Source organism: Cheilinus undulatus, linkage group 11, assembly GCF_018320785.1.
Source record: "Cheilinus undulatus linkage group 11, ASM1832078v1, whole genome shotgun sequence".
NCBI lineage: Eukaryota > Metazoa > Chordata > Actinopteri > Labriformes > Labridae > Cheilinus > Cheilinus undulatus.
The window spans coordinates 39347455-39369302 of NC_054875.1; the positions used below are offsets into that span (position 1 = coordinate 39347455).

At 38.8% G+C, this 21848-nt stretch overlaps 1 protein-coding gene across 1 annotated transcript; it reads left to right on the forward strand.

Annotated features, from left to right (window-relative positions):
• Positions 1–218: 218 nt before the first annotated feature.
• On the forward strand, positions 219–17187 carry peds1 (plasmanylethanolamine desaturase 1). Its single transcript, XM_041798936.1, has 8 exons — positions 219–398; positions 1348–1467; positions 1584–1675; positions 1822–1966; positions 2082–2294; positions 13840–13988; positions 14723–14848; positions 16636–17187. The coding sequence occupies exons 1-8, from the start codon at positions 263–265 to the stop codon at positions 16780–16782; spliced, it is 1128 nt and encodes a 375-aa protein (XP_041654870.1). The 5' UTR covers positions 219–262; the 3' UTR covers positions 16783–17187.
• Positions 17188–21848: the final 4661 nt, after the last annotated feature.

A 21848-nucleotide genomic window follows, 5' to 3' on the forward strand; every position in this document is an offset into this window, starting at 1 on the left:
ACATCCAGTACAGGGCTGAGAGCAGAGCGGGCACAATACACGACGGGTGGGGTCAGGAAATGCAGTCCTCTAAATCGCAACTGCCATTGGACACTCAGCCGTCCGCGGATCATATTGATGGCCGCTGATTGGCTGCTGCGCTCATCGACTTGGACATGATTGGCTGGAAACACTACGCTGTCTGTGGGCTGAGAAGTTGATGATGCCGTTGGTTCCTGACTGTGAGTAGAGAGATTGAAGGGGCTGGGCCCACAGTGGAGAAATGGCGAGAATGGTTAACGAGAACGGCGGTAGAGGGGAAACACAGAGCCCAGAGCCGCAAGGACCAGGTCGAGGTGCGGCTAGATGGGGTCCACAACACGCCGGTGCCCGAGAACTGGCAAATTTATACTCACCAGGTGAGCCGATACCTTTAATAGCACCGTCTTTATGGGCTTGTTCACCCGGTTCAAGTACCCACGAGTGGCGTGACATAACGACAGCCTTTGAAAACCGTAGTTACCAAGTCACAAACTGAGAAAAACTATCGTAATCTCAAACAATAACGGCACTTTATCTTTGACCGCTACTGTTTTAAGACGCCGAACAATCAGCGACAGTTCTGCGTTTGCCACAGTCCCACTTTTGTTGTTGCACAATAGGAATCATGTGAGATTGGGTGAATTGGTGTTGGAGTAGCTGCTGTCCTTTGACATTTCGAGCATCAGGCAGAGGTTAGAAGAATCCACAGTTTCTGCTTTAGGCTCAGAAGCCTCATTTGGCCATAGAGCTGCTGTGACCTTTCATAACAGCGCTGTTGCTAAGTCAGCCCATGCTTCCTGCAACTCAAAGAGCCATGTATAGACAGAAAGTAATGCTGTGTAGGCTATAGTTTTGAGATCTTGACAAGTACTCTCACACATGTGATTTAGACTTGGGTGCAGCGAGTAAGATCCCTTCGCACCCGTTGTACAAATACCCTATGTCATTTTAGCTCCTTATACCAGTGTATGATTGTTCTCTGCTAAGTTTAATTCTTAAAACATCAAACTTCTATCTGCTACAGAAACTTGGTTCAGCCTTTTAGTTTGTCATCTTCTTTGAGTTGTAATTTGTCGACTGGTATTTCAAGCCCAGCTGCTCACAGGTCATGTAACAAGCAGAGTGCAGAGGAATGCTCCCTTGCTGCTGGCTGTCACTGTTATGAAGATGCATCTGATAGTGAAATATGCTGACTAGTTTTTGGACTCTTGGTCATCTTAGATTGCTTATTGCATCACCTTCATTTTACAGCTGATTATCTAATCGCACAGTGTTGCAGATCTGTGCAAGCATGTGAACTAATGTGTATGCTGTCTTTTTTTTAAGGCAAAAGATGTCAAGAATGGATAAGTGTAATCCTCTGCTTCTCTCTCATGGCCTTCAATTTCATACACCTCCTTGCCAATTTCCATTTGGGGCATTTGTGGTCCATCTTGTTAAGCATTGGTGAGTAGGATTGTTCTGATGTCGTTTTGTCACCAGTTCTGTTGTTTTTCTGAGCTTCAGTCCAAACAAGAGATGGTTGTTCTCTCATTGGTTTTGTGTGCTGCTGTCCTCTTCAGTGGCGGGAATACTGACCGCAGACTTTGCGTCTGGACTTGTGCACTGGGGGGCTGATACGTGGGGGTCAGTGGATCTTCCCATCTTTGGAAAGGTGACGCTTCCATGAGTCAATATCTATTTTCTCCACAACGACAATCTGTTGTTTACACTCAAAATAATCCGAAGCATTTCCCAGTGCTTACAGCTGCTTCATTCTTTGTTTTCCCCTCTATCTCAACTATGTGGTTCGTCCTGCAGGCGTTTATACGACCATTCAGAGAGCACCACATTGACCCCACAGCCATCACCCGTCACGACTTCATTGAGACCAATGGTGACAACTGCATGCTGACCATTGTCCCTCTAGCAAACATGGCCTTCAACTTCCTCACCCTCTCCCCTGGTGAGTTTTGTATCGACAAACCAGGCCTGACATCTTCCTCTGCATGAAAGATTCTCTGTCCTTGTTTATGATGTTAGTTCAGAATAACCAGGCTGTTTTTGTCTCCTTATTGCAGCGGAGATTTATCATATCTACCCCTGGTACTGCTACTTGTTTGCACTAGCCATCTTTGTAACGCTCACCAACCAGATTCACAAGTGGTCTCACACGTACTTTGGCCTGCCTCGCTGGGTGACGCTCCTGCAGGACTGTCACATCATCCTCCCTCGCAAGCACCACCGCGTCCACCACGTCTCCCCTCATGAGACGTACTTCTGCATCACAACAGGTTTGTCTGTGATTTTTTTCACTGTTAAAAAACAGTCCAATTCCCATTCCCTTTTTTGGCTCTACCACTTCAGTTAAATCTCAGTATTTCTTAATGGTTAGGTGGTATGTGTAGTTCTTTTGGGAGCTGACAGTTGTGGTAATCTAACTCTTCAAACAAAATATTTTCAGAGGCAGACTCCAAGCACTAAGAGATAGAAGAAAAATCCTAAAAGGCTTTGAGTTACAGAGACAGTTTAACATTAAAAATAGCTACCAGTGTGAGAAAGAACGCCTTCACCTATGCAAATAATTGTCAAGAATCATAGTTTTTAAGAAGTCTGTCTTATTTTCTGATTTATGAAAGTATGTTTACAAGGTGCACCTTGGCCAGACAGTAGCATAAAGTGTTAACTTTGAAAGTAAACAACAGGAGTACACAATCAGAAAATCCATCAAAGGTTGAATTAGCAGTGTTCACAAACAGGCGAGTGCATTCAGTGGTCGAATAATCCTTAATCCTGACTTTATAATCCTTAGTGCTGATCAAATAATCCAGTTTAAAATGGCTCTGTTGCTCACACTGAAATGTGGGAGCAAAAACTTTAGGAGCAATCGTATCTAAACATCAGATTTCAGGGGCAGTGCTATGCAATTAGTTGAGTTTTAGGTTCAGTTCTGATTTAATCTTAAAACTAGTTAAGATTAAACCACTTGTGTCCATAGGTTTAGCCATGTGTGGTAAATACAGCGCTTTGTCACTTCCTTTACATCACAGCGTTTGCTCTGCCCCTCCCACCAAAACAGCCCTCACTTTAATTTAAGTGAAGAGCAGAGGAAACCATGCACATACTCCAGTAAGTTTTAAAAGCCACATTTGTGCTTGCAAGAGACATTCTCCCTTTGGCAACCCATGGTTAAAGAAACTGATCAATGCTTTGGGCAAGCATAGTATGTTGCCATCATTTCAGTGAGAAAATCTGTGAGTAATCATATTTTAGAATCATGATCTCAGTTGATTGTGGTTAAAATTCTCTGTGCTCGTAAAAATAAAATCCTATTTCACGGATAACCTCCAACCTGGATGACGACTAAATGGACAATCCACCCTTGTTCCTCTAGTCTCCTGTTTCCAAACCTAGTAGAAAGTTTTGATGCTGTTTGGAACTATGTCCTTTCTAATTGTTTTGTTAGTGCAGTCTTTCTCAAATCATCATCTCATGTGATCAATTAACTACAAAGTCTATAATTAATTAGATCATTGTTTTAAACATTATTAGTAAAAACATGCCCTTCCATTCATTCATGCATATAAAACATTATTTTATCATAACAGTAGCATAAGCTTTGGCATTATACTAATTGCAATGCTATTAATTTATCACAGTGAATTAAAAAACTGATATAAAGGAATGAGCTATCTTCCTCTTTCAGCATATGTTTAAGTATGTTTACTTGTTCAATGGAGGCCTAAGTATTACAACCATAAAGCTAAAGAAACTCAACCTAGCTATCAGCTAACCTCAGATAAATTCTATACCAGTGTAGCTAAGCTGCTAGGCAGGGCTTTCCACTGGCAGGTGGAGTAGTCAGCCAGTGGGGAAAAAAAGCAGCCAGCAAGGGAGACACGATGCCACAATTGCCCCTGTGTCTCCATATTCACTCTCAGAGGTGGGGCTAACACAGGCAAACAGGCATCTTTTTGTATTCAACGTAATGTTTTTAGCTGAGGTGAGTGCGTCTAAAATATACAGTAGAAGAAAGCAAGTCACAAACTTGTTAGTCATAAGATATTATGTCAACAGTAGGAAAAAATAGCCAGCTGTGATTAAGTGACTGGTCAGCTGGTTGTGAACTGTTGATGGTGAAGCCCTGATGCAGATTCTTAAATATCACTACATGTATTACAGTTCATATCTTTTTCACAGTATTGTCATATTGTGCTGCCTTAAGATAAAAATACACAGGTCAAAACAGGTCACAAGTAATTTAATTATGACTGTTTCAAATGTTAATAGTCTGTATTTGATCCTTCATAACTCACTGCATTTATTTGGAATATCTTTTTCCCACATTGTTCAGCCTTAGCGCAGTTATTTCCCTCCCAAAAGGACAATTTGTTTCGCATTTCCTGGGTGAATATCTGTGGCCTGTTGCATCAGCTCTACGTAAGTTCTGTCTGAAATAATGGAGCAAAGTCCACACTGAACCCTACAATGAAACTAGTAAGTCTGTAACTTAGGTTTTGTCATTGTTTGGCTACACCACAGAGACATAAAATTCATCTGAATTTATAGAGCATAACATCAAAACTAACTAAGGTGTAAGTTCTCAGTTATCTAGGTCATCATTAAGCAAGGGTTGATCTAAAAAAGGGATTTATTCAGTGTTTGACACTGAAAACACGGACAAAAAAATCCTTATTTCCTTTTGCATTAACTACCTGAGAAATAGACCCTCTACAACCCATTTTATGCCTGTATTTTGTGTTTTTAATAAGTTTAATGAAGGATTTATTTATTATTTGAGACTTGTTAAAGGAGAATTTCAGTCACTTCTGGGACAGACAATAAAACTCACCTACCTACCTGGCTATCCATCTATTCACCTGGACTTAGTTAAGGTTATTGAAGGTGTTTTGCCTCTCCTCCAAATGGCCTTCAGTCACTTTTAGAATTGAAAAGCCTTTTGGAGGAAAGCTACAACCAAGTCCAGTTGACCCTTTTCGGATCAAGCTTTGGGAAACCAAAGCCTTGTTATGGACACAACATTGTTATTTCATTTAGCCAATCAGTAAAAAGATTTTTATTCTTAATGCAGTAGTTGTGACAGTGCTGTCTTTTTTTTCTGGCTCTGAACAAACCTACGACTAGAAATAACTTCCTTTAACTGCCTTAAACCCACAAACAGGGACTAAATCAAATCAAATGGTGAAATTTTTTATATAAAACGTAAATTAGCAGACTGTACTGTTTAATTGGTCAAATGAAATTATCTTAGCTCATGGAATAAAAAAAACAGAAGTTCAAAACAAAGTTAGGGAAATGTTATTGAATGATAAGAGCAAATGAACAGAGAACTTTGCCCAAACGATGCCCCATCACTTTCTGGACAAAAACCTCCCATTTAAATGAATGGTGATAAATGGGAAGGATGAGCTCTGAAGGGAATTGATAGCTAAACCTGTACAGTTTTATAGTTATTTGGAGCCCTAATCCAGTGGGCAGTGAGTTAAACATAAAATAATGACTTTTCAGTACAATGATTGGCATTGTAACTTAAAAAAAAATAACCTCAAGTACAGGTATATACGAGTGTGTGTTCACACTGTGTCGGACTGGGATACGGGCCCCATCTTGTGAGCAGAGATGTCATACACTGTCATCAGATACTGTATGTGTGTATTTCAACCATGTTTACTGAGTTAGAGCATAACTTTTAAAACGTTTCTAGTTAATGTGTGAAGAATGTGTTATTAGGCAAGCAGACTACTGCTCCTTCTGTCTCAGTGCAATCCCTGGCTTAAAGTCAGTAGAGGCACAACACTGACCCCGTGTTTTACCTCTTTACTCCTCCCTAGTTTACTCAAATACACTTATCTCTTCTTTAACACTCCTTTGTAATTTCAGGATGAAAAGCATATTCTGAAATCGTTTGAAGTACAAAGCATAGTGCACTAGTGTTTAATTGCATAGCTGCCACTCCTTTCTAATGTACCACCATTCAGTCTTGGAGCTTGTTTTCACCTAAATAAGATCAAGTGTGGAAAGTGACATTTGACTGCTCTCATCAAATACACACACTGCACTACCAACACTGAAAAGCCTGTAAAACTATCAGTTCCTAGTCTTCCTCTTTCTCTTGCACGTTTCCAAATGATACATCACGACAACTGTATTTCAGACAGGAACACTCGCGTCATACATTTAATCATTTCTTCGCAAAATGGATCTACAGTTTTAGTTGGTGGAGAAGGCTCTGCTCAAAAGATGCTCCCTTTGTTAGTCATGCAGTAAACTCTGACTTCCGAGGGAGCTCATGGCTAGAAACCCGCATATGGAGAGATACATTAATGAATGCCTATTAAATACAATACAATTATTCAACAAGTAGTTTAATCCATAGTAGCTTGAATTTGAATATGAGGATGCAATAGGCTTTATGCTATAAAGGAGGAGGCTGGGGTGGAGGAGGTTAAGCTTTGCAAGCTGCAGCAGTGCATCAGCATTAATGCAAGCAGGGATTAGTGAGGAGTTTGTCAAAAATTAAATATACCACTGTGTTGGGAGAGAAAGCTGTGTTTGGCAGTAGGAGCTGGAAGGTGATAATTAGGATCAGCTGTCCGTCAGCTGATTTCCACTGACTACTAATACTTTGAGCTAGGTTTAAGATCTAAGTTTAAACTACCTTTGCCAGAACTGTCTTAGCTAGTGCAACCCCTTAATTGCTAGTGGAGCCTAAACTCTGTCCTTAATTAGAAATTACGGTCAAACTAGGTTACTTTTGAACTCAAACATAGGTAATGCAACTCAGAGCTGCCTCTAATGGGGTTCTGTCTAGTCTAAAGAAGGGGTAGAGCAAAGAGCGCAAATGGGAGTTGGCTGAAATGTTGCAATAATAAGAAAAAGGGTTGGGCAGATTGGTCATTGAGGTTTTTGTCCCCCTACAGGATGGCTGAACTACCCTCTAGAGAAGGTGGGATTCTGGAGGAACCTGGAGGATCTGATCCAGGGTGTGACGGGAGAGAAGCCCAGAGCGGATGACCTGAAATGGGCTCAGAAAGTCAAGTAACACTGCAGGCTAACTGCACCCTACCTCAGAAGACGCTGGCTCCGTCCAGGCTTCTCATCCCCTTTTTTGCCTCACTTAAACTTTGATCATAGGAAAAAAAAATAACAGTTTCTGATGCCATAGCTTTAAGTCTTGCACATTTTGTCTGTTTTTACAAGAGGAGGGCTCTGTTAATGGAATATTTCATCACTTGCTCACTCACAGAGATCATTATTTCAAAATGCAATATATCCTTAACTCTTTGTATATGTCAAACATGACTTATCAGTTTTTTCATGCGGTGATTTATACATGCTTTTACTAAGACGGTATGGTCAGATACATGGTTTAAAATATCTTTCTGGGGAGTTAAAAGATTCTTCCTGCTGTCAAAAATGTCAAACACTCCAGAGAAAGAGTACTGGAAAGAGTGAACACTCCCTTTTCTCTCCTCCAGAGAAACAACTGTTCCTTTGGAGTCGATAAATCATGCTATTTTTAGAATTCTTTATTTCTTCTGGATCACTCTCAGCATCTCCACGTTTTCAAGTTAATGTTTCAAAATAAAAGTGGATTTAGTCCAAAGTAAGTTGTAGGGCTGAGGCGATGTAGAATGCTTTACCGATGTTTATAGCTAAAGAACAAATTGGGTAATAACTGTTACATTTTTTGATTCTTGCACATTTTGGACTGTTAAATTGAGCGTTGATGACAAGGTATGTTAATCATATTTTTTTAATTCTTATTAATAGCCATTGTTATTTCATGTAACTCACTTCATTAAGACAGAGCCATATTTAAGAGTTAGTCGTGTCAAACTGAGACAATGACTGCAGTTACACTGCAAGAGTCAATACAAAAAATTTTCATACTCCAGCATTTTGATTTTCTGGATTAAAATGTTTGCATTTCTGTCTTTGATGATAGTGCAAACACTGAAGAAGCAGCATTTTACAGCTGTGTTATTCCATCTGAGAAAAGTCACATTGAAATGTGTGTAACTGTAGTCAGCAGTTAATTGAAACCTGGGCAAATACACATAAATGGTGCTGTCGTTCTGCTGAGTCAATCCGGCCGTGCTAAGCTTTCTTTTCACATGAGGGTCATGTGTCCTCCGTGGAAAGAATCTGTAGTTTTGATTTTATTTGACGGACATTTCTGCGAGAACGAGGCATGTTCAGTTTAGTCAAGCTGCCTTACACACCACAGATGCAGTACGTGTCTTCGTTTTGTTGTTTTGTTTCTTTTGCAGCACTTCTTTGTGTTTTCGCAGCAGTTCTTCTGTCTTTTATCGTCTCAGTCGATCAGACGCAGATTTTTCCAAAGTTGTGCCAACTGTTTGTAACGTGGTTTCCACTCCTCACCTCCTGATTTTCTTTTGTATCATGGGAAGGAAAAGTCGCTTTAAGAGTGTAACATTTCCTGTGTGTAATGTTGCAACTGTGACACGCAGAAGAGGGTGATGTTACAAGGGCTTTGGTGAAGGCTGATGACCCAAGAACAGATGAGATTATGTGATCAAGTCATTGTAAAATGTTTTCGTTAGCTCTTTAGTAATTTGTAGTTTGTAAATGTTTGTACAGCCAATAACTATGCAGTGTAATGAGAGGCCCTTAACTTTAAGTCTTAACTCATCAGATTAGGTTGAAATGCCTTTTTTTTTCTAATTGTTTACACATATTGGGGAAGGTGGACAACTGGAGCTCAAAAATTAGCTACTTAGGAAACTGCATGACAAATTTACTTTACTAATTACGATGTCACTTACACAGACCTAAGAATGCATGCATGCATAATGCATGTCGGCTTGTGCAAAGACATTAACGGGTCACCAGCTTTCCTTTAATTGCTTTTAAAAGATGACCCTGAGCTTTGACCAAATGGTTCCAGGCTTGAACTTCCCAAATGTTATCTTCATTCTGAGGAAATCTTTGCAAACGTTTCTAGATTTAAACTGGAGAAGATAACCTTGCTGTTCTCCCTGAATTGACCCGGTTAAAGGCCAGATTAACAAGCTTCAGGTGTTATATTCTAAGAGAACAATTTAATTCTAGTAATCTTTTTAAAGCCAAGACTATGTTTTATTTTATGTATGTATTCCAGTTTGTGAATCCTTCATACTTGATTATATACAATGATTCACCATAGGTCAGCAGCAGGAGTACACTGCAGATTGCGTAGTGCTTGTAGAGTATCATGAGGAGCAGTTTTAGTGCATTAGATGCTGGTAAATGGAGCTCATAATGTCAGCTGCATCATACTTTAAGACCTGCTACTGTAGTTATTTTCAATCAGTATTAGGTAGATATTGTTTGGGCACTGCTAGCTACAATCGGTGGACACATTTGAACCTTGACTGACATCTTATTTTCTAAATGAGAAGTTTTGCATTGACTCTAATGGATGTTTCAGCGCTTTAGCAAACAGCTTTTTTTGTGATAATATCAAAGTTTAAGGTATTTTGTGCTTTCAGTACTTAAAAGTAGAACAGTAGCTCAACATAAGGGTTAGAAATATGAGACATTACTTGACATGATTAGTTTGGAGAAAAAAAAATGAAACCTTTAATACGGTTTGCTCTCACAAAGACTTGATAGCTGCCTTTTATGGTAGTTTGAGTCCATGAGAACAGGTCCAACTCATTCATTTTATCTACGTTAATATTTTTCCAGATAATCTCAGGATTGTGGTAAGATTAATTGATTAAACCAGTTTATTAAAACGCAAACCCTCCGATAGTGAACTTAAGACCGTTATTTAATAGATCAAGTAGTTTCAAGTCACTTATTTCCATCAGATTTGCTGGCCAAAGATAGCCAAATGATTTAGAAAGCATCATGGGTTCTACTGCAGCCATATATCAGTAAAGTTAATCTGCCCCTTCTTATTGAGGCAGAATTTGTGATTAAGCTGTGTATTTGGTTTTTCTGCTTAGCGACAATGGGCTTTCATCTGTGGATTCGAAGGGTATTTTGTGGCAGTGTGTGTTTGTGAAAGCAAGTGAAATCGTTGGTAAGTGGCGTGGGCAGTCGTCGTCGGTTTGTTAGACATGCTGTGTGGAAAACACTTTTTTGTAATTATCCTTGGATTTATGAATTGAATTGCCTTATCCTCTCCCCCTGATTGATTTTCTGTAAATCTTGCCAGCGATATGGGAAAAACAACTTATTGACTGACTTTAAATCAACCTTCTCTTTTGCCTCTCACTCCCTCAGAGGCAGAAACCATGTGGATGTTGTAGTTGGTTAAGTAAGCTGGTGGTGACGGAGTTTTAGATATCAGAATAATGCCTTGATGCCTTTTCGTTGTCTCCAATTTGGGAGACTTACAATGTATATATTAAACTGTATTTATAAATAAACTAAATAAACTGTTGATAATTACTCTACCTGTGATCTCTCATTAATTCCCTTCGCTTTTGTTATTTTAAAGGTGGTCTTATTTAACATTGGGAATTCTTCACCTTCTTCCAGTTGTTATTCCCCACCCTGCTCTGCATGTGTGATCTGTTTTTTTTCTTCATAGTCTAAACAGGGTAATAGCTGCTTATCAATAGATTTTGTATGTTGCTCTAAGGTACGTGTGATTACTAAAATAGTTACAAAGGCAATCATTAATTCTATTTCTAAAAATTAATTTTCTTTACTACAATTAAAAGTAGGGATGCCAGATATTGGATTTTTCCCAATATCTGAAATGTCGATATTTACAAAATAGTTTTAGCTGATACTGATATTTAAATGTAGTTCAGACCTTAAACTTTGATCCTTATCACACACTATTTAAAGTTTGAGGAAGAACAAATTAACAAATTTCAGTCCCTAAATCAGACTTTGAAAAGTCTAAGGCTACGTTCACACTACAGGCCTTAATGCTCAATTCTAATCTTTCCTCAGATCTTATTTTGTTTGCCTGTTTACACTGCAGCTGACTTCAAGAAGACCTGATACGTATCTGATTCAGAACCATATAAGAAAGTGGCCTGAATCTGATTCAAAAAGGTCAGATTCAATGTGACTTGTGCTGTTCACACTGTCAGAAAAAAAAATCAGATACGGGTCACGTGAGCAAAAAAAATCAGATTCAGGTCACCCTTAACTGCAGTGTGAATGTAGCCTAACTTATTTGTTCCTGTGGTCAATATTTACAGCTGATGTAAGCAGACTTTTACAGTCAAAATATTGGTTGTAAATATCCGCACACATTTTAATATCTGTCAATAAGATAATTCATTTTTTAAGCTAATATCTTTCCATACCAATATCTGGCCAATAATACTGTGCATACCTTATTAAATACTATATTTCAGAATCAGCTTTAAATATATATATATATAAATATATATATATATATATATATATATATATGTTTAGAAAAAAGTTAAAAATATTTAATATGTACAAGCTCTTGTAGGCATCTTAGTAAATACAAGTCTTTATGCATTGATAGTATGATATCATGATGTGAAGAGGGTGCAAGGATGGTGAATGAACATGATCAGAGTATAAAACATGCAAGGATGTGGGCTGACTGACATGAGGTAGATAGATAGTTTGATATAGTTGATAAGTGCTATATGCATATGAGGTGAGGCATTTTACCACAGAGAGCTTTCTTACATAATCTAAGGTACAGTGAACATATCAATTGCTAGCAGTACAATAAACAGCTTAAATAAGAATTAGTGCAGTAAATAGAATTATTAGTACAAATATGCATATGAGTTCAGGCATTTTACCACAGCGGGTCTTCTTACAACATTTGAGTTACAGTGACTATATTAATTATTTGCAGCATTTCAGTCAGTAAAGAGATTAAACTAGTAATTAGTACGTAAGTAGATTCACTAGTGCAAACATGCATATGATGTGAGGATTTTAACACAGAGAGCCTTCTTACAGAAACTGAGTTACAGAGAATAGATTACTTGCAGCATTTGAATACAATATAAAGATTATATAAGTAATTACTATGATAAGTACAATTATCAGAATATTATGCATATGATGGGAGGCATTTTACCACAGAGTGCCTTCTTAAGTCATTTGAGTTGTGAAAAGATCATTTCTTGTAGCATTTAAGTACAGTGAATAGTTAAATTAAATTAGTAATTAGGACAGTAAGTACATAAATTTTGTGCATATATGCATATGAACTGTGCATTTGAGGCACAGTGAATCGATTAATTACTTGCCGCATTTGAATAGGATACATAGATTGAATGAGTAATAGTATAGTAAGTAGATTAATTAGCATATACATGAGGTGAGGCATTTTACCACAGAGCCTTCTTACAGCATTTGAGTTACAGTGAACAGATTAATCAATATATAAATGTAATATTAATAAACACATAAATATTTGAAAGGTTCTGACATATGTAAGTGCTCAAAGCTTCTGCCAGGCCTCTAATTATTTATTCCTGCAATGGGTTTATCTTGTTTTTGCAGTTTTAAAAAATGAAAACATTTTCCTCTACCTAGCACTTAACTAATTTAGTTGTTTTTACATATAAAACACCGTGTTTTCTTTTCACTTGGCTTCTTCCTCCCTGTTCTGAGATTTTGTGTCACTGCTGAACCGTTAAATCTTTGTTCAGCATCCAGTTTCTTTCACTTCAGCTTTTAAGTAGCCTCATGGTATCTGTGTCTAGCTGTTGGCTAGCAGGGAACAACCAACAACAAACAAAGGAATCGAAGCGCTACGTCTCGTTCTCGGGCACGCACCGTTGACCACAATGGCATAACAACGTGCGCGCTCCCGCTGTGTAGCGACAAGATGGCGGTCGCCGCCGGATCAGGTAAATGTAAGAGAAATAAATCACCATAATAAGCAGTTATTGAGCAATCGGTAGGATTGGTTAAACCACATAGTCATCACGTTAATTAATAACGTTGTTTGTCTGCTGTTGTACCCGCTGTGCTAAAAGACTGAAGCTAACGTAACGCTCGAATATTTAAGAGAATGAATAAGGAGCGATGCCATTAGCTTAGCTAAGTTAACTTAGATCAACGACATGCAGTATGACTGCAGATAACGGTATTTCAGGTTCCGTTATATCATTGGACTCATTCAGCATCGATCATATACTAATGTGTATTTATGTAAACTGGTCGTTTTTATTTTTTTTTACCGTTATTTAGCAGGGTTATCGCTAGGTAACCAAAGAAACGCCACCCAACTGTAAACGTAGATACCTTCCTATTTGTTACAAACATTCTGACCATGAATACAAATATAAATAATGGGCCTGTTTCATTTTATGCCATAAATACTCTGCCTTTCAAATCTATTCATTAAGGCATGTCTATCATAAAACATGATGAATGTTTTCTGGGTCTTAAACTTCCAGTCACACATGTAAACATGGTCCATGTTGAAGCGTAGATCTGCTGCAGGTGAAAACAGTCAAACTGCTGCAGCACCAGTCTGCAGAGTGACTGTTTTAATTTGCATGTACCTCTTGCATTGTGCCATTATCAGTACTGAGCAGTCATATCTTACTGCAGAGGCCAAATGATGCAGCACAGCCCAAGCCTGATGCTAAATTAAATGATGGTAATACATCTCCTGCTGATCTAAGGCAAAGCTGGCTAACTCGGGCATTTTTTCTTTTCCTATCTCACTGTTGGAGCGAGTCATGCCACGACCTTTATTGCTGCAAGTCATGCTAAGCCAGGGGCTGTTGCAGATTGCCAGTATAGTTATCTTAGTTGCATATTAAGCATTTTTTGGGTTGCAAAGATGCATGTCTCAGCCTCACAATTTGGCTTTGGTTTGCGTGTGTCCACAAACAGGCGTTAAAGTTCCTCGCAATTTCCGGCTCCTGGAGGAGCTGGAGGAAGGCCAGAAAGGTGTTGGAGATGGAACAGTGAGCTGGGGTCTGGAGGATGATGAGGACATGACCTTAACACGATGGAGAGGGGTGATCCTTGGCCCCCCAAGGGTGAGTCATGCACATTTTTGCCACATGAATGAGGAATAGGGATGCACGGATACCACATTTTTTCAGACCAAGTACAAGTTCAAATATGAGTATCTAATAATACCATAACTGTTATTAAAATTATTTTGAAAGATCATTTTATTTTTATCAGATGTTCTTTATCCCTCCTCTTGAAAATTTGTTGGTGTATAGTTTAATTAAAATATCACCAAACTGCAGAACTTTGATGATATACTCACAAAATAAGCTGCTAGCATCATGCTTTAAAATGATACAGAGTACAGTATCTGACATTTTTATGAGTTTAAGAATAATTACTTAGGCTTGGTATCTGCATAACTTATACTGGTATTAGTATGGATGCATGCTTAATGAGAAATGTACAATAAACATTAGTTCAAAATTAATGTAAGAGTGTAAATGCCTGCTTTAGTTGTAACGTTAAAGCTTTACACAAGGCTGGAAGCAACAGGTTGCACATCATCAAGCAAAGCCCTCAGTATCAGTAAATCAAGAAGCTTTAATTACAGCGAGGTATCTAAACATAAATTGGAAGACAAAGCTAAATATCTCCTGGACCTGAATAAGGACTATTAAAAAAACTATTTTATAAACCATCATGACATTAATAAGGTGTATTGTTTTTGATCATGGCATCATACATTGAGCATTTCCTGCTGTTTTTCGATGTTTGTGCTGTTTTCTCACCTCCTCCCACTTGTCTCTGTTCACAGACGAGCTATGAAAACAGGATGTACAATCTGAAGGTTGAATGTGGGCCAGAATACCCAGACTCACCCCCGTTCGTCAAATTTGTGACAAAGATAAACTTGAATGGCGTGCACACCTCCAATGGTGTGGTATGTATGTCTTATATCTAATTAAAACCTGCTGGCTACAGATTACATTTAAGGTAGACTGCTATATCTGCTTTGATTCATCAGTGTAGACCAAGTAATTCTCTAAATTGCATGCCTATATATGTAAATAATGCAACCACTGTATTAATTCAGGTTTACTGTGAGATATAAATAATCTTGTAAGTTGACAAGGGTGCATTCATACAAGTAGATAAATTCAGCTGTTCTGTTTTTAAATGTGGTTTTATGACTGCTTATAGGAGATGGGCACATAGTGACCCAAAACACAGTGAAATATACTTGTCATTCCATTAATGGGAGCATGAATATGTGATCACATTATTGACAGAAACATAAATGGCAATTATTTAAGAAATCAGCAAACCATTTGTCAATTTAAGACAAAATCCTGTTTAAACAGGTTTGATTTGCCTGTAATTATTGAATAATTACCCCTTTTACTCTGCGATTCTTGAACAGAGCTGTGATGATGCACCACTGTCATTACTTTTGTACTTTTGCCTTGATTCTGCAACTGCATAACATTGATTTCCATGTGGATAATTTCACATTGTGTTGTGGCATTATAGAGGCATGATACGTGGCAACCAGCAAAAGCGCTGCACACAGCAATATATTTCTTCATGCTGGCTCCAAACTTTTATAGTGATATGACTTAAAATGACTTAAGAGGGAGGATGCTGGGTTAACACAAATCAGCAGCATCTTACACCATGTCCTAACAGCCTGCGAGCACCAGACACTGCACAGCATGGCATGTTTACCATCCATACCATATCCCCCAAAAAACTGTATTCACTGCCCTGTGAATTTCAGTTTTCCCCTGTAGAATGTATTACATGTGGTGCTTTTATTTAAAATGCAGACAAACTGAAGTGTGGTGTTTTGTATTGATGAGCCTTTGAAAGCTTTTACCTGCATAGTTTTACTACCGTGTCGACACAAGTTAGAGCATACAACACGGATATGGATGTTATTAACAGTGAGATCTTGATCTTTTGTCTTGTCATCTGCCTCGTTCCTTGTTCCTTGCCAATCTCAACACAAACGACAGAGAGGACATCAGTAACAGGGAGCCACTCACATGCTGCATGTCACTCACATGCTGTTGGGATGCCACGATAGGAGTCAATGTTATCTAGCTGATTTTATTGCTGATGCCTGCTCATGTTTAGTTAGGGCATTGTGACATTATTGAGAGACTTATCTTGTTTTTATATCAATGCTACATGACATGATTGGACATATTCTGCCTGTTTAAGCTTTGAGCTGAGATGTATGATGGTAATATTGCTAGGATTGTGATCATTGGTTGCTCACACCATTTTTTACGATGTATTATGGGAAAGAATGAGTGCACCATTTAGGGAAATGAATGCTCACTCAGAATTCGGACACCACTACACACTGGCCTTTTCACCTTATAGTGAATCGGGTGTGATATTGGATACAGTCTATGAGGCAACATCACCACATGCAAAATTGCAGCAGTTATTCACCAGCTGGGTTTTATAAATAATAATTACCACTTTCCACTCTCTCATGTTGAATTTCCTGAGAATTTCTAATTCCCATCACACATCAGCTCTTTCTGACTTCAGTGGAAATTCAACCAGGGGGCTGACAGGAAAAAGTCTGACTAAAATTAGGGGGAAATTGTTGCATCAGAAACTCAAAAATGTTGGAATTTTCCAGGAGTTAGGCGCATGTGTGAGCATGATAAATTTCCAACTTACATCCATCTGCCCTTGTTCTCTGTCGTGCAGGTTGACATGCATGCGGTGACTGCACTGGCCAAGTGGCAGAACTCCTACAGTATCCAGATGGTGCTGCTGGAGCTGCGACGGCTCATGACCTGCAAGGAAAACATGAAGCTTCCTCAGCCACCTGAGGGCCAGATCTACTCCAACTGAGCCCCTGCTACTTTTGCCTCCATCTTTTTCTCCCCCTCTCTCCCCCCTCCCTCTCCTAAACTGTTTTGCTTTTCATCCCCCTCCTGCGCCATCAGACATTCCACCTCCTGCAGACACGTCGGCTGAGCAGACACACAGAGAACAGATACATGCAGACTCACACTGATGCACACACATACACACGTATATCTGTATACACACCTATTGAGCATTCATGAAAGTCATTCCAAGCACTGGTCCCCCCTCCCCCTCCTCCCATCACTGGAGCTCTGGGTGGGCTCAGGCAGAGTCCTCAGTCCACACCAGATCTGATCATTCGGATACTGTACATGTTACTAATCTTTTTTTATTATTATTTGTTAAAATGCAGATTGTACAATAACATAAATAATCTTATTGGGTGTACCTCTTTGTGTGTTGACTTTTTGTGAGATTGAAAACGCCCACTTTAAATTGCACATATTTTGGTAAACGTTGAGCCTGTTTAAAGGACAGTGCTTGTATTTCAAGGTGTATACGTAAAGTTAAATTCCAAGGACACTCAGCAAATTATTTCAGGTATGTCTCATGGCCAGATGTCTCTAATGAAATAGTTTGTTTACATGAGCTTGCACGGAAGCTTTTTTCTCAGTAGATTGTAGTTAATTTTAAATAGCAGCTCATAAGGTTTCCTAGAAATTATTTTATGATTAACATTTATTTATCCAAGAAAACCTTGTTGAGATTAAGAATCTCTTCTTCTAAAGTGTCCTGGCCAAAACAGGCATCAGTAACTGACAGCCACTGAGCAGCCATACATAAAAGCATAACAGTACATTAGGAAATATGACAAATAAGCAAATATTCGTTGAAATTATGCTACAATCAGAAAAAAGTATAAATCAGGCAGAACATCTACAACCAGATGGGGATAACTCCAAATCATTTAACATCCTCTTATGAGCATCTATGAGACCAAGTCAGTAAGTTTCAGGATCTATGGTAATTCATACCAAGAAAAAGGGAACACTTCTTTTTTTTTTTTCCCCATCTATTTTCTATACCACTTATCCCATTGGGGGCTGGAACCTATCCCAGCTCTTACCAGTCAATCACAGGGCAGAAATATAGAGACAGACAACCAGGCACGCTCACACCTACAGTCAATTTACAGTCACTAATTAACCTAACCAGCATATCTTTGGTGGTGGGAGGAAGCCGGAGTACCTGGAGAGAAACCACACATGCACAGGGAGAACATGCAAACTCGGCATAGAAAGGCCCTGACTGGGAAGCAAACCAGGGACCTTCTTGCTGTGAGGCAACAGTGCTAACCCTTTTTATCTGATTTATCACATTAATACAAAATATACACCAAGGTTCTCACCTCTCACATCTCCACCATGTATGAGAATTGCTAAGTTTGAGCTTCATAGTTTGAAAAGGAGACCAATTGGATCTGTTTAGGATTTTGTATGAGTTTTTCCCCCAGTCATATGAGATTTCCTTGAGTCCATTTCAAGAAGGAAGTTCAACAAACTCAGAGTCAAACCCTAAGCTCTGAGTTAATCTTCCCTGACATGAGAAACACAGAGTTTTCTGTTTCAGAACAGCAAGTTTAAGTTGGGTTTCCCTCTGAAACTAGAATTCATTTTAGGAAATAAAACACAGACACTGCTGTAGCAGGGTATGGCATAAAGCCTATTAGGGCCACATAGAAAAAAGGAAGATTGTGGGATAAATTCATAATATTAAAAGACTTATGTAATAAATGTAAGACAGCAAAGTCTCAAATTCTGAGATACGAGTTATAGACTTAAAAGATTCAAGTGATAAATTAATGGAATGAAAATTTTAGTCAGTGGTTAGATTTGATCATTTTAAGTGTCATAGTCTACATTAGACCTCAACAGGTAGTTTGAGGTGTGGAAATTTTTATAGGCTTTACTGATCTCAAAATAGGTTAATATCTCCATCAACTTGCACACAGTTTGAACATGTTCTATTGATATTGTAATGGATAAAGATACCTCAGATTTTTTTTAGTTTAGATTATGATAGCTTGTAAAGCACACAAACATTAGATATTCAGAATAAACAAATTTAATGCAAGAAATATGCCAATGAAAATTATTGGCTGCTTTATTCTATTTTTTAAATCTTGGAGATTAGAACTTAAATACAGTACATTTACAACTTTCAGCACTAGTCTGACTGGGAAACTGTCTACACTGTGACATCTGTTTGACTTTCCTCTACTCTTTGTTAATCTAAATGAAAGCTTTTGTGTCTTTGTAGACAGCGGACATTTGTGTCACTACATGTTGGGTTGCATGCAATGACCACATGAGCCACTGCTGCATAAGCATAATCAGTCTCAGGTCAAATGTTTATTTATGGCGCTCCTACATGCAGATCCATCAGAAGTGGGATGCAAGCCTTACAGAGACAGAAAATAGAGTTGAGCATTATTGGGAGACAGGTTTTTCACTTTTTACCCTGGAGATAAATGAGAAATAGATTGTTGTCTTTCACTTCTACAGACATTCTAAAGCTCAAGCATTTGGTTTGTTTTCTTAGCAAAAGTAAGGAAATAAAGAGGAACAGGTCCTGATCTATCAAAAGGTTAAAGGAAACCACATGGTTATGTGTTTGGCCATGAAACAAACTGGACAGTTGTGACCTCTAGCTAAAAAGTGAATAAGCAGGGAATATGCTTAGATATTGAACAATACCCAAAAGATTTCAGGGATAGTGATTTTTCATGTGATTTTTAACACACCCCTAACTCACTGGGTTGGTGCAGACACAACTAATAAAAGTGGAGGCAAGTTTTTAATGTCTTGACTTGAAAATGAGTCATAAAAAATGTGATCTGTTTAAAGAAGGAGAGAAAGAAAAGAAAGAGGAAATAGATATTTTCCATATAAATCAGCATGAAGACTTAACATAGACTTTGTGTAATACCCAGATAAAGAACAATTTACACAGGATTTTAACTTGTTAAATGCATTTCTTGTTTTACTTTTTAAAACAGCCCCAAGGTCGACTCTTCAGAACTTGTTTAATGTTAAATGGGGCAAAATGAAAGAGAAAGTGCTGCCCAGCTGTCCAGTGGCAGAATCAGGCCATCTGAAGGGACAGGGGCCAAAATTAGGGACACCAGCAAACATAAAAGGATGACTTATACTGTCCAAAACTTCACTCCTACGTAAAAGTAAAATTGCTTTTTTATGTGACTCAATTTAAAGCTTAAAAAGTGTCTGTTAAAAGGGCAGAATTTCATGTGCTCCTTCACTGAAGGTCATTATATGACAGTGGCCTCTATATTTTCTCTACTCGAACAGCACTCTAAAGAATAGAGCATCTTTACTCTGATTGATGGATTTGTCATCATTTCTTGTACATGGAGTCAGAATGATTCAGGTATTTTATTCTGTTTTCTCCACTGGATGGAGCATCACAAAAGGCAAATTTTCCTCAGATTTAAGGAAAGTAAATGTCTGTGTACGATTGTGGATGCTATAAATAGTAATGCATCAACAGTTTATTACTTCAACTTCTCAAGAAAAAAAAGAAAAAAAACATTTTTTGGGTTGTTGTCTTGAGACATCAACGTATTTAGTCTCTGTATCTCATGATAATAATGCTTTTTTTTCCTGACATACACTACATTGCCAAAAGTATTCGCTCACCTGCATTGACTGACATATGAACTTAAGAGACATCCCATTCTTAATCCATAGGGTTTAATATGATGTCAGTTCACCCTTTGCAGCTATAACAGTATCAACTCTTCTGGGAAGGATTTCCACAAGGTTTAGGAGTGTGTTTATGGGAATTTTTGACCATTCTTCCAGAAGCGCATTGATAAGGTCACACACTGATGTTGGATGAGAAGGCCTGGCTCTCAGTCTCCGCTTGAATCCATCCCAAAGGTGCTCTATCGGGTTGAGGTCAGGACTCTGTGCAGGCCAGTCAAATTCATCCACACCAAACTTTCTCATCCATGTCTTTATGGATGTTGCTTTGTGCACTGGTGCACAGTCATGTTGGAACAGGAAGGGGCCAAATTGTTCCCACAAAGTTGGGAGCATGGAATTGTCCAAAATCTCTTGGTATGCTGAAGCATTCAGAGTTCCTTTCACTGGAACTAAGGGGCCAAGCCAAGCTCCTGAAAAACAACCCAACACCATAATCCCCCTTCCACCAAACTTTACACTTGGCACAATGCAGTCAGACAAGTAACGTTCGTTGGGCAACCGCCAAACTCAGACTTGTCCATCAGATTGCCAGATGGAGAAGCGCGATTCGTCACTCCAGAGAACGCATCTCCACACCACTGCATCCGATGCTTTGCATTGCACTTGGTGATGTATGGCTTGGATGCAACTGCTCGGCCATGGAAGCCCATTCCATGAGGCTCTCCACACACTGTTCTTGAGCTAATCTGAAGGCCACATAAGGTTTGGAGGTCTGTAGCAATTGACTCTGCAGAAAGCTGCCGACCTCTGTGCACTATGCGCCTTAGCATCTGCTGGTATTTGTTATAATACCACTGACAAGTTGACTGTTGAATATTTAGGAGTGAGGAAATTTCACCACTGGACTTGTTGCACAGGTGGCATCCTATCCTATCACAGTACCACGCTGGAATTCACTGAGTTCCTGAGAGCGACCCATTCTTTCACAGGTGTTTGTAGAAACAGTCTGCATGCCTAGGTGCTTGATTTTATACACCTGTGGCCATGGAAGTGATTGGAACACCTGATTTCAATTATTTGGATAGGTGAGTGAATACTTTTGGCAATATAGTGTAACTTAATTTCAGTTGTTCTCTTCAGATCTAGACTCATTGTACATACTGTCCAATGTTGGTTTTTGGTCTACCTAGTAACAGACAAAATTTACAGCCTATATATTGTCGATGATTTAAGACATGAACCACTCAGACCCCTAAAAAATGAACTAGGCATCTATAATCTCTGCCACTTTTCCTATTCAGGGTTGTGAGGAGCTGGAGCCAATCTCAGCTGTCAATGGGAGTCAATAACTGAGAGGACATATAGAGAAATGACCAACAAGCA